We start from the raw sequence: 12,257 nt of genomic DNA on the forward strand, positions 1-12,257 counted from the left end.
AAATGGATGTGCGCTATAAAGGAAAAGCAGGCGTCGGAGGGGATAATGTTTCCAAGTTCAACACGACATGGTTCAGTGTGAAGTCAACCACCCACATCGGATGTGGAAACCGTCCACCACCACATACCAATGAACGCAATAAATCCATCATCCTCGAGGATCTGAACTAAGTCCAATGCAAAAGTATCAGAACGTTGCTGCCCCCTAGTGACCAACGACGAGGCCCCCTACTGTTCAGAACACGCAACGCACCGTCTTTGGTATGAAATAGAAGCCCACCTTATTCACCTTAGTGTAAGACCACCGCTGGAGTATCCAAATTAAAATGTATGTTCAGCTTATTGGGGCGATTCAACTGACAATAAAAAGATAACGGTACTATTGTCCCAGGAAGTAAGTCTAGAGTAGTTCATATTCAATGCATTCATCACAGAAGAGGACCTCATGATAATTAGGGGATCTGGCAGACCCCTCGTTAACTTAATGAGCTACACCTGTGGCCCCCCCTACTATTACACCTCTGAAATGCGTTCAGATACATATAAATACATTCTGTTCAATGAAATATAACGTCCTGGTGGTTTCTCTGAAACCAAACAAAATCACAAGAGCAACTGTGTTGAATCGACATGTTTGGACAATTTATTAAATATACAAAAAAGGTATTTAATTACAATATATCATTTTTTTTGTAAATATACATAATGGAGTGCTACAAAAAATGCAGATTAAAAAACCTCATCTTGACACAACGCTGGAAAAACCGTCTCGGAAAGAAAACAACAATAAAATAGGCAGATATGTCAAACAGAAGACTGGTTGGCATTGGCAAGGTCCACACACAGAGACAAGTGGTTTTAGTGCATAGTCGTATTCAGTGAGTTAGGACTGGACCACCCTGAGATTAGACCCACACAGCCCGATGAACTCGTCCTAATTGAGAACGAGGAACCAATTAAATGAATCAACAGACACAGGCTCATGACTCATCACATCCTGTTTGCAGACGGACAGAAGCGCCGACCAAGCAAGCGTTCCTTGGCTGCTCGGCAGGTGGTCTTTGGGGGCATCGGCTACGTACACCAAAGTCTCCTCTTCTAGTTTTCAGGCTGTTTAGAATCACCTCGACTCCCTGCTCCATTTGGGTATAAAAATAAAACAAGATCACTCAATCTTTGGAATCTTTTTTTACATGTCAAGATCTTGCTGTTTTCTTCTTTGTACTTTTTTTTTATACACATAAAGCTCTTGCTATTTTCTTTTTCTGACATTTTGCGACGAGTCGTCGGCTGAGAGAAACGGGGTCACTGAATCCTTTCACTCAAAACGATGAACCCGTCAGAGGGTTGATCTAATAGAGCAGAGCCTGTCCGAGCTAAAAGGTTCCTCCCCTCCTCTCCTATTGTCCCCGTAGAGCCAAGAGCGATCTGGGATCATGCCAAAACCTGCCAATGCGACGCCATATCCCCACCAGAGGAGCAGTAAACCAAGTTATCTCTGTGGGTTTTCTCGTAAAAGAAAACGAGGGTAAAAGACAACGTGTCCCATATCGGGTGACTTTAGTGCAGTTGGGCAAGGCAGCGGTGCCTCAGGTTGCAAGCGTGAAGATGAGCTCTGGGCCAGACATGCTCTGTTAATGCTAGCTCTTAGAGCTTTTAGAACGGTTGGCCTCTGAGCTCGCTTCGGTTGTCTTCACGCATGGCGAGCATGGCTTCAGCGGTTTCAGTGGTTACGGTGGTTTTTACACACATTAAGCAAAGTGTCTGATGAAAGGGGCTTTCGACGTCAGAGGGAAGGCGAGACGGTTCGGCCTCGACCTCTCGTCGGTGGTTAAAGATGTGGACGGTCGCCGTGGTAATCCATCCGTCCTCGCGATCCTTTTTTCTAGCACGGCGGAAACATTCCCTCCTCCGATGGGACGGAGGTCTCGGACAAGAGAGCGTGCCGCCGTCGTCGTCTTCCTCGCCCTTCCGTCTCCGATGGTTACCTGATGATGTCGCCGGGGGGCCGGTGTACTGCGCTCAGTGTAGCGTGCTGCGTTCAATACCGTCGCTGCTCTGTGACAGCACACTGGGAGGAGGGGGGGGGGGGGGGGGGGGGGGGGTACTAAGGTGTGATGTGGTCAAGGGGTTTGGTTTAAAAAGACAGCAGAGGGCCGAGAGAGAGAGAGAGAGAGAGACAGCGAGACAGAGCGACAGCGAGGCAGAGCGACAGCGAGGCAGAGAGAGAGAGAGAATGCGCCGGAGAACGGGTTCGAAAGAAGGGGGAAAGAGAGGGAAAGAGAAAGAGCTTGAGAGAAAGAGAAAGACGGATGGAAAGAAAGAACCGGAGCATGGCATTTTGAAAGACGGAGAGTTCGAGAGAACATGAACTAGAGAATGCGAAGAGAGCGATAGGAAGAGAGAGACGGAGAGAAAGGAGGCTTGGAGGAGGGAACAGAAAGGGCAGAAAGAGAGAAGAGACGGAGGACAACGAGAGAGAAGGAAAACCTGAAAAACTCAGAGGGATTAAAACGTTTGAAAGCGAGGGAGCAAGCGAGAGAGGGAGGAGGGGGGAGGGGGGGGGGGGGTCAGAGGAGGAGGGGCGTGTGCTCCCCGTTGGGCTCGCGGCGGCGGCGTGTGAGCTGGCGGAGGCGGGCCAGCAGGCGCCCGGCGGGCGTGGCCCCGTGGTGGCTGGGGTCCAGGACGTTGGTCTTCCGGCGCTCCCGCTCCTGCAGCCACATGAGGTAGGGGCTGGGCGGGAAGAAGGGCCTGGAGCGCTCCCGGTACAGCTGGAGCACCACCCCCGAGGCCCCCAGCACCACCCACAGCGTGATCAGCATGAAGTCTACAGGAAGTGGGAGAAGTTTGGTTACCGCGCGGCCATGTTTGTGTGTATTAAGAGGGAAAAAGGATTTGAAAAACAACACAGAAATGTTCACATTTTATAAGAGGCAAAAGGAAACGTTCCCAAGATAAATTGATTATTTTGTGGGTTATTTACCTGTAATCCTGCACTGATAATGTAACTTGGATACAGTTATTTACTCCATCAAAAACATGTGAACTAGGGTGTCTCAAGAATTAAATGCCCCCATCCTCGAATCAAAACATCCAGGGAATTCTTCTATAAATCGTTTTATTCTGCTCCACTTTTGCCCCCCAAATCTTAGTTCTGGGGATACTACCTGTAGCTCCAAATCCAGCCACTAGAGGCCGCTAACGGGGAAGCTAAAACAAACGCTGTTTGAGAAGACGTTGGTTTATTTCTTCATTCTTCTCTAGCAGTGCTTGACCACAGTTGAACACAGTTTGAGCATTTCATTGTTAAAAAAAGCCAATTTGTAAATACAACTGTGGCATAAAAAAACAGTCCCGATGTATGTTTGACCGATGAAGCTCACCGATGTCGTGGAACGAGACGTCGGTGAAGGCGGGGTCGAAGTCGGGGTTGAGGAAGCGCTTGAGGACGTTGAGCGTGATGTAGGACAGCGAGGTGGAGACGTAGACGTTGACCGCCAGCACCACGCAGTACCCCCCCACCACGCCACACGTGATGATGTTACCCTGACGACACACACACACACACACACGTAAACAAACACACATAGACATTAACACAGAAACACACACACACAGACACACACACATAGACATTCATACAGAAACACACACACACACACACACACACACACACACACACACACACACACACACACACACACACACACACACACACACACACACACACAGAGACAAACACACAAAAAATTATGCCTGCATTCCTAAACATATTCCTGCGTCATCCATCATCATATTGCTTCTTCACTACACCCTGGAGGAGGTGAGCAGTTAGGGTGAAGTAGGCAGCAAGGAGAAGCTGTCAGCCGATAGATAAAACAAACTCCTCAAGAAACAGACAACAGCTGTTTGTCCGGCCCGCTTGTTAGAGAACCCTCTTCCTTTCCTCATCTGACGTTTAAAATTGAATTGAACTCAACGTGAAATTGGATTAAATAATGTAATTCAGTGGAGAAACATTGACTCAGCACGTGCTAACTGTAAATACCACTGGGTTCAATTGTGAGCGGGAAATGTAGCCGGGCTTCTGAAAAGCCTCAACATTAGCAGCGTTAATACTCGCTGTAAGGTTTTAGCCTGTGTAGTCGTACGGCTAACTTGGCTAGCTTTCAAAAATTCCCTGTCGCTTCCCATAAGTATGTGCTATAATGAGGTGTTAGCCCGTGTAGCCGTACGGCTAACTTAGCTAGCCGTCAATATAACCTGGCGTTTAGCATAGGCGTGCCCATTGTAATGTGTTAGCATCTGTAGGCAGGTGCTGTGCTAAATGGCTAACTGTAACCATTAACAGCGTGCTACGTTTTAGCCTGTGTGCTAGCACACCCGCTCACGGCCACCGGTTGTATCCATCCCCGTGGGTGTGTGTGGCGTAAGGCGTTAGCTGCGATGCTATCGCGGCGCTCACCTCTCTGGGCCAGCGGACCATCACCAGGGACACGGCCAGGACCAGGCAGCAGTACGTCACCCAGAAGGCCACCTCCGAGCCCTGGAACACCTCCAGCTCCCCTGGGGAGAGGGACCACAGACCACAGACCACCAGTCAGCACAGACAACCGCAGACCAGTCAGCACAGACAAGTCAGCACAGACAACCACAGACCAGTCAGCACAGAGAACCACAGACCAGTCAGCACAGAGAACCACAAACCAGTCAGCACAGACAGCCACAGACCAGTCCAACACAGTGAACCAGTTATCAACAGACCACCACTCAGCCACAGACCACTCAGCACAGACAACCACAGACCAGTCAGCCACACACCTGTCAGCCACAGACCAGTCAGTCACAGACCAGTCAGAGACAACCACAGACCAGTCAGCACAGTCAACCACAAAGCAGTCAGCCCAGACAACCACAGACCTGTCAGCACAGACCACCAGTCAGTTACAGACCAGTCAGCCACAGACCACCAGTCGGCCACAGACCAGTCAGCAACAGACCAGTCAGCCATAGACCAGTCAGCCACAGACTACAACTTAATCAACACGTAGGAACATTCAAAACTAAAACAATTATTTTCATACTCATTTACACAGAACATTCTAGTGATGAATACTAAACATTTAGCGGGGGTGCTTTGTGTGTTTGTGAGCCTGTTTGGGTTCCTGAGAGTGTGTGCAGCGTTTGGTACATAAGTGTGTCTAATCTTTGCACACAAGATTGAGCTCCAGATAAGTGTGTTGAATAAGCCTATCAGTAAGTGGGTCTGTGAACAATTGTATGCTTGTGTGTGCACAAATGCTATGTGTTTGTTTTTGCATGTGTATGTCTAAGTGATGTGTGTTTGTGTGTATACTGTGTATGTGTTTGCACTTCCGTGTGTGTGTGTTTGCACTTCCGTGTGTGTGTGTGTGTGTGTGTGTGTGTGTGTGTGTGTGTGTGTGTGTGTGTGTGTGTGTGTGTGTGTGTGTGTGTGTGTGTGTGTGTGTGTGTGTGTGTGTGTGTGTGTGTGTGTGTGTGTGTGTGTGGTCTCACCGAAGGGAGTGAAGAAGACGGTGGAGGCCACGAAGAAGCCGAGGATGAGGCCGACCACGGCGACGCACGCCATGACGGAGCCGAAGCGCCACCAGCAGGTGACCAGCACGGCCCCGCCCACCACGCCCAGCACCGCCGCCAGGGCCAGACGCACTGCGGGACATCACGGCGTTACGGACGGGGAAACCGCCTCAAACCGGTCGCTAAACCACCTCAAAGCGGTCGCTAAACCACCACAAACCGGTCGCTAAACCCCCTCAAAGCGGTCGCTAAACCAGCCCAAACCGGTCGCTTAACCACCTCGAACCGGTCACTAAACCACCTCAAACCGGCCGCTAAACCACCTCAAACCGGTCGCTAAACGGTTAATTAACCCGATGAGCTGGGATCGAGTACCAAGTTTACAACTTGACTCATCGGGAAAAGTGAAAAAAATATATAGTCAATATCATTGTTAGTCAATCAACATTAATCAAGTGTTCAGAAAATATAAACCATAAAATAAGAAATGTTCTACCTGTGCGCTAAAATCCTACTAATAATAGAGTTAGTGGATGGTGTTTTCTTAAATATCCGATGAGTAACCCGTGGTGATGATCTCAAAGCCCTGTGTGTAATGTTTTCCATCTGCCTGCACTGAGCCATCTGTAGGAAGGAAACTCCAAACAACAGTCCCGTGATGAGAAGGACCCCATGTGGTGGTTCAACGAAACACGCCCGCCCGCACGCACGCCCGCACGCACGCACGCACGCACGCACGCACGCACGCACACTCACACACACTCTCACTCTCACTCTCTGTCACTTAGACCACTCTCACACAATCTCACACTCTCACACACTCACACACTCACACACTCACACACTCACACACATACTCGCACACACACACTCACGATGGTAGTCCAGCGTGGTGGTCCGGGTGATGAGGACGAAGAAGAGGAAGCAGACGAAGGCGAAGCCCATGCAGAAGAGCTCTGGGAGGGAGGAAGAAAACAGTCTTCATCCACACGATAACACAGACTTTCACTTTCACTTTCATTTGCATTACATTTAGGGCATTTAGCGGACGCTTTTCTCCAAAGCGACGTTTGATAAGTACATTGATCAGAAGAAAGAGAATCAACTGTATATCGCTGTCGGTACAGTAAGGATTTCCATAGGACCGATTGCCAAGCACTAACAGTCACTAGGTTAACCCATTACCCGTAGACAACAAATATAGCCATGATAAGATGTTACACTATGCTAACTACTATTTTTAAGTGCCAGGGCGTACAACATACAATAAGTGCGTAAAAGGGGTGTTTTAAGGAGAGAAATGGAGGAAAAGAGGTGGTGGGGGATAAGAGGCTAAGCAGAGTCCAGGTGACTCAGATGTGAGACAGCCGATGTGTACCAATATCATCATCATGATCTACTGCATTGTCCTCACATTGTAATGTTATATTTATTTGAAGTGCACCAACTATAACTGCTGGTAGAATGAGCTTTACACCGATTGTTTTTAGCGATGGGGACAGAAGACGATGAGGAAAGTTTGAAGGTTAGACACTTTCACTTCTGAGGGGAAATGTGTTTTCTCACTGTGGTATTTATCTTCCCTTCCCAGTTAGTGGGCGTGGTGGAATAATCCATCAGATGTGTGCCATAATGGCATGTAGGACTGTAACTGGATAGACAAATACACACACACACACACACACACACACACACACACACACACACACACACACACACACACACACACACACACACACACACACACACACACACACACACACACACACACACACACACAATACTGCTGAGACTTACACACAAAATACAAATGGATAAAGAAAAATAATTGACACAGATGCACACAAGACAAAATACTTGCAGACACACAAACACAAGCACTCACCAACACATGGTGAATACTGCTGAGACTTACACACAAAACCCAAACTCATACAAAACAGATATACAAACATATTTGAGACAAATAATTGAAACACTTGCACAGTAGACTGAATACCTGCACACAAAGATTCAGGCTCCCAGTGGACCTAACCTACTGGTCGTTGGTTTAACAGAGAAAGGGCTACAGAAGACTAGCCAGGTGGTCCAATACTCTGAGGCAGGGTTGGGAAAATGACAGTCATGGGTTCTTGTCTCTGCCACCAGCACATGCAAGCTGACCTCTCGCACACACAGGCGCACACACACACAGACGCACACAGAAGACACGCAAACACAATCACTGGACCCATATGTGTTGAATTAACTGTAGAGGCGAGAGAGAACGAAAGGTATGAGAGAGGGATGGAAGAAAAGAGAAGAGGAAAGAGAAGAGAACAAGAGGGATTGAAGAGAGACAGCAGAGAGAGAGAGATAGACAGACAGACAGACAGACAGACAGACAGACAGACAGACAGACAGACAGACAGACAGACAGACAGACAGACAGACAGACAGACAGACAGACAGACAGACAGACAGAGACAGCAGAGAGAGAGAGAGGGAGAGACAGAGACAGACAACCAGAGAGAGAGAGACAGAGACAGACAGACAGCAGAGAGAGGCAGAGAGAGAGACAGAGACAGCAGAGAGAAAGAAAGAGGCAGACAGACAGACAGACAGACAGACAGACAGACAGACAGACAGACAGACAGACAGACAGACAGACAGACAGACAGACAGACGACAGACAGAGGCAGAGAGAGAGAGAGAGAGCAAGAGAGAGGGACAGAGAAAGACAACAGAGAGATAGAGGAGACATGGTAGTGAAGAGAGAGACAGTAGACAGAGCAGAAGAGAGCAGTTCATTCAGGCCTCACATGTGATCACAGAAATGTGTTTCGAACTCTGACCTGCCAAGTAGCAGGCTTGATGGAGGGTCCACAGAAGGTCTTAATGTACAGTGGTTATCCCACGCATAAGTTAAATCTAGACGATGTGTTCTCAGGAGAGAGCGATGGGTGACCCCAGCGAGGGGTCACGACCTCTGACATCACCCTGTCCAACACAGGAGGCGACCGCGTCATCGCTGTGAGAGAAGGGCCATACGGCCATCCACACGTCTGACCTTTGACCCTGCCCCATGTTTCCAGGACGATGATAGATGACTGGCTAAATCGAGAATATTTGTGCACGTCCGCGTTTGTTTGGTTTCTCTTCCAGTCGGCTTGTGCTGGGAACTGTGGGAAAGGTTTTTTCACCAGTCGGGGTGTTTTCATCTAGGTCTGGCGTTTACCGCCAAGGGAAACCCAGATAGCTAGGGACACATGCGAGCTTTATATAGCATGCTATGGGCTATCTAAGGGCGTGATGACGAGGAACAGGGACATGAGGAGAGCAGCTCACCACATTTGAAGAAACGGTGGCCGAAGAAGCAGACGAATAAACCCGCCAGGCCAGAGAGAGTGAAGAAGACTTTGGTGGAGATCTGACCTGAAAGACAAAACAGAAGATAGACGATGAGTACTATGGCAGAGAGAGGAGAGGGGGACGGACGTAGGCCTTTGGCTGAATGCGTGCATTCAATACTTCCGGTACACAACAATAATACTTAAGACTAGGAAGGTAAATGAGGTATGTATAAGAAAACACAAACATGGATCAAATGCCCAAACATGAATTGAATAAGGTCGAATCACTTTTTACACACACACAAACACACACATACACACACACGCACACACAAACAGACAAACAAAGAGAGAGAGAGATGGAGAGAGACACACACACAAACAGACAGAGAGAGCGCACACAGACAGACAAAGTGACAGACACCAGAGAGAGAGAGAGAGAGAGAGCGAGAGACACAAACACACAAACATGTGTGACAGACAGAGACCGAGAGGGACGTCTCACCCAGGGTGAGGCAGCCTTCCAGGGCGGAGTCGAAGCTGCAGGCGTAGGTGTGGACGGGGACGTAGGAGGCGGAGGTGTTCCTCTCCGGGTCGCGGACCACCACGGCGTAGACGGCCCCCCGGCCAAGCACCGAGCTCACCACGGCAACCGTGTCGTTCTCCCAGGACAGGGTCGTGACCTGGAGAGGGGTAAGGTCAGGTTCGAGTCAGGGTCAGGGTCTGTTCCTCTCCCCGAGTTTCCCAGGAGATTCACAACAACAACAACAACAACAACAACAACAACAACAACAACAACAACAACAACAACAACAACAACAACTGCAAATGTCTCCATTCATCTATGAGGCTCAGGAGGTGGAGCGGTTTGTAGGGCTCTATGAAATCTGTTTTATTTCTTTTCCAAATTCCGTTTAATTTTTTTCCAAATTCCGTTTTAATTTTCATGAATTCCGTTTTTAAACTTAAAGCTATTAAAATCATCAGAACGAGTGTCAAATAAGTGCGAACGAATAAACTTTTTTTATAAACTCAAATTGTTGTTTGAAGGGGCGTGCCCTGGCTACGGCATTCATTGTTTTTTATATGGATTTTGGACTTCAAGTGGTCATCGCACGTATCTTTACGTTTCCAATCGATAGTATGTTGACATATTCTACAAAACAGCTGATCACCCGAGTGATCAGCTGTGATCACGGTGCGTCGGGTCGACGTCACGTGGAACCACAACTAAGCCTTAACAGCTCATGTTCCGTGAGACGCATTTTAACAACGAGGCGGGCCGTAGCCGCGGATTCACCGCACCAGGCGGACGTCGGTCCCCAGGCTTGAGTCGGCCCCCAGGCCGGGGTTGGCCCCCAGGCCGGAGTCGGCCCCCAGGCCGGGGTTGGCCCCCAGGCTCTGGGCAGAGGCCACCTTCTGCAGGCCGCTGAAGAGGCCGCCCTCTGAGAGGTCCCCTGCCGGGAGGAGGTACCGGTACACGTCGTACAGGAGCCGGCGCCGCACGGCCGTCTCCGTGGAGACGTTGCACGGCGGGGGGGTCGCGCCTCTGGGGAGGAGAGAGGGGGAGGAGGAGGGGGTGGAGGAGGAGGGGGAAGGAGGAGGGGGCGGAGGAGAGAGGGGGGAGGAGAAGAAGGAGAAGGAGAGAAGGAGAGAAGGGAAGAGGAGGAGGAGGATAAAGGGGGAAGAAGGAGGAAGAGGAGAGAGGGGGAGGAAGAGGGGGAGAAGAAGGGGATGAGAAGAAGAAGAAGAAGAAGAAGAAGAAGAAGAAGAAGAAGAAGAAGAAGAAGAAGAAGAAGAAGAAGTAGAAGAAGAAGTAGAAGAAGAGAGGGGAGGAGGAGAGATGGGGAGGAGGAGGAGGAGGAGAGAGGGGAGGAGGAGAGAGGCCGAGGTAGTCAGGGAGGCCGAGGTTATTATCCTCAGCTCATCAGTCATGTGATGATGACTGCGTGTGAGGATTGGGTGCCAGGAGCTTTCTCACGAGTCACATGATAGAAGGAATGATCAAAACACTCACACACGCACACACACACACACACACACACAGCTTAAGGCCGGTAGGTCTTGAGGTCCCAGATGGTGATTTAGTGAATGCATGAACTGTGCCATTGTCAGACCGCCCTCTTCACATGACTCACACCCCAGAGAGGAAGTCGCTACTGTGAGCGGTGTTCACACTACAGTGCCTCAGGCACACCGCTGTGGGCGATGTGTGAATTTGTGAGTTTTGCTTTCTCAGGTGACAGTGAGTGAGTGTGACACGTTGTGAGTGTGTATGTCAAAGACAGAGAGAGAGATGCAGAGAGAGATGCAGAGAGAGAGAGAGAGAGAGAGAGAGAGAGAGAGAGAGATGCAGAGAGAGAGAGATGCAGAGAGAGAGAGAGAGAGATGCAGAGAGAGAGAGATGCAGAGAGAGAGATGCAGAGAGAGAGAGAGAGATGCAGAGAGAGATGCAGAGAGAGAGAGAGAGAGAGAGAGAGAGAGATGCAGAGAGAGAGAGAGAGATGCAGAGAGAGAGAGAGAGAGAGAGAGAGAGAGAGAGAGAGAGAGAGAGAGAGAGAGAGAGAGAGAGAGAGAGAGAGAGAGAGAGAAAGAAAGAAAGAAAGAAAGAAAGAAAGAAAGAAAGAAAGAAAGAAAGAAAGAAAGAAAGAAAGAAAGAGATGGAGACAGAGAGAGATGCAGAGAGAGATGGAGACAGAGAGAGATGCAGAGAGAGAGAGAGAGAGAGAGAGATGCAGAGAGAGAGAGAGAGAGAGAGAGAGAGAGAGAGAGAGGGATGCAGAGAGAGAGAGAGATGCAGAGAGAGAGAGGGATGGAGACAGAGAGAGATGCAGAGACAGAGACAGAGACAGAGACAGAGACAGAGACAGAGACAGAGACAGAGACAGAGAGACTATGTGTTTTTGTGTATGCATGATGAGAAAAGGATGTGAATGGATGTGTGAATAACATCTTCCCGGCTGAGATTGCAGTCGTAGAACTCGTGACTCGTGCCGATGAGCAGGCAGAGGGACGCCAATGTGTCACCATGAACAAACACTTTAAGTATTCCATCCCAAACGCCTCGGAATGCAAACAACAGGTGAGGTGTCATCCAATTAACCAATTAACAGAGGTGACGCCAATCAGCTAACGAGCTGAGACAGCGCACCGAACCGAAGGGGGTGGGGGGGTGGGGGGGGGGGGGGGGGCTTACCTGGCATAGCCCACGCTGGCGGGGGCAAAGCGCAGGGTGGTCTCGTAGAGGTTGTAGGTCAGGTAGAGGTTGGGGTCCGTCCCCAGGCCGAAGACCCCGTTGCAGGCCCCCGGGAGCGGGTCTGCGGAGAGAGGAGACCCTCAGAGACGGGGTCAGACCACCGGGTCTGGCTGG

General features: G+C 49.6%; 1 protein-coding gene across 3 annotated transcripts in view; it reads right to left on the reverse strand.

The window, feature by feature from the left end:
- Positions 1-619: 619 nt before the first annotated feature.
- Positions 620-12,257, reverse strand: part of tm7sf3 (transmembrane 7 superfamily member 3) — a 16,531-nt gene continuing 4,893 nt past the window's right edge. For 2 of the 3 annotated variants that reach the window (XM_060048701.1, XM_060048699.1), the window contains 9 exons: positions 12,084-12,204; positions 10,193-10,436; positions 9,393-9,570; positions 8,883-8,969; positions 6,431-6,511; positions 5,535-5,687; positions 4,465-4,565; positions 3,383-3,545; positions 620-2,826 (listed from right to left, as the gene is read on the reverse strand). In XM_060048701.1, coding sequence (XP_059904684.1) covers positions 2,570-2,826; positions 3,383-3,545; positions 4,465-4,565; positions 5,535-5,687; positions 6,431-6,511; positions 8,883-8,969; positions 9,393-9,570; positions 10,193-10,436; positions 12,084-12,204 — 1,385 coding nt within the window. In that variant the 3' untranslated portion in view covers positions 620-2,569. The remainder of the gene's footprint in view (positions 2,827-3,382; positions 3,546-4,464; positions 4,566-5,534; positions 5,688-6,430; positions 6,512-8,882; positions 8,970-9,392; positions 9,571-10,192; positions 10,437-12,083; positions 12,205-12,257) is intronic. The other variant, XM_060048700.1, reaches the window with a different exon arrangement.

The sequence above is a fragment of the Gadus macrocephalus genome, chromosome 4, assembly GCF_031168955.1.
Source record: "Gadus macrocephalus chromosome 4, ASM3116895v1".
NCBI classification, from domain to species: domain Eukaryota; kingdom Metazoa; phylum Chordata; class Actinopteri; order Gadiformes; family Gadidae; genus Gadus; species Gadus macrocephalus.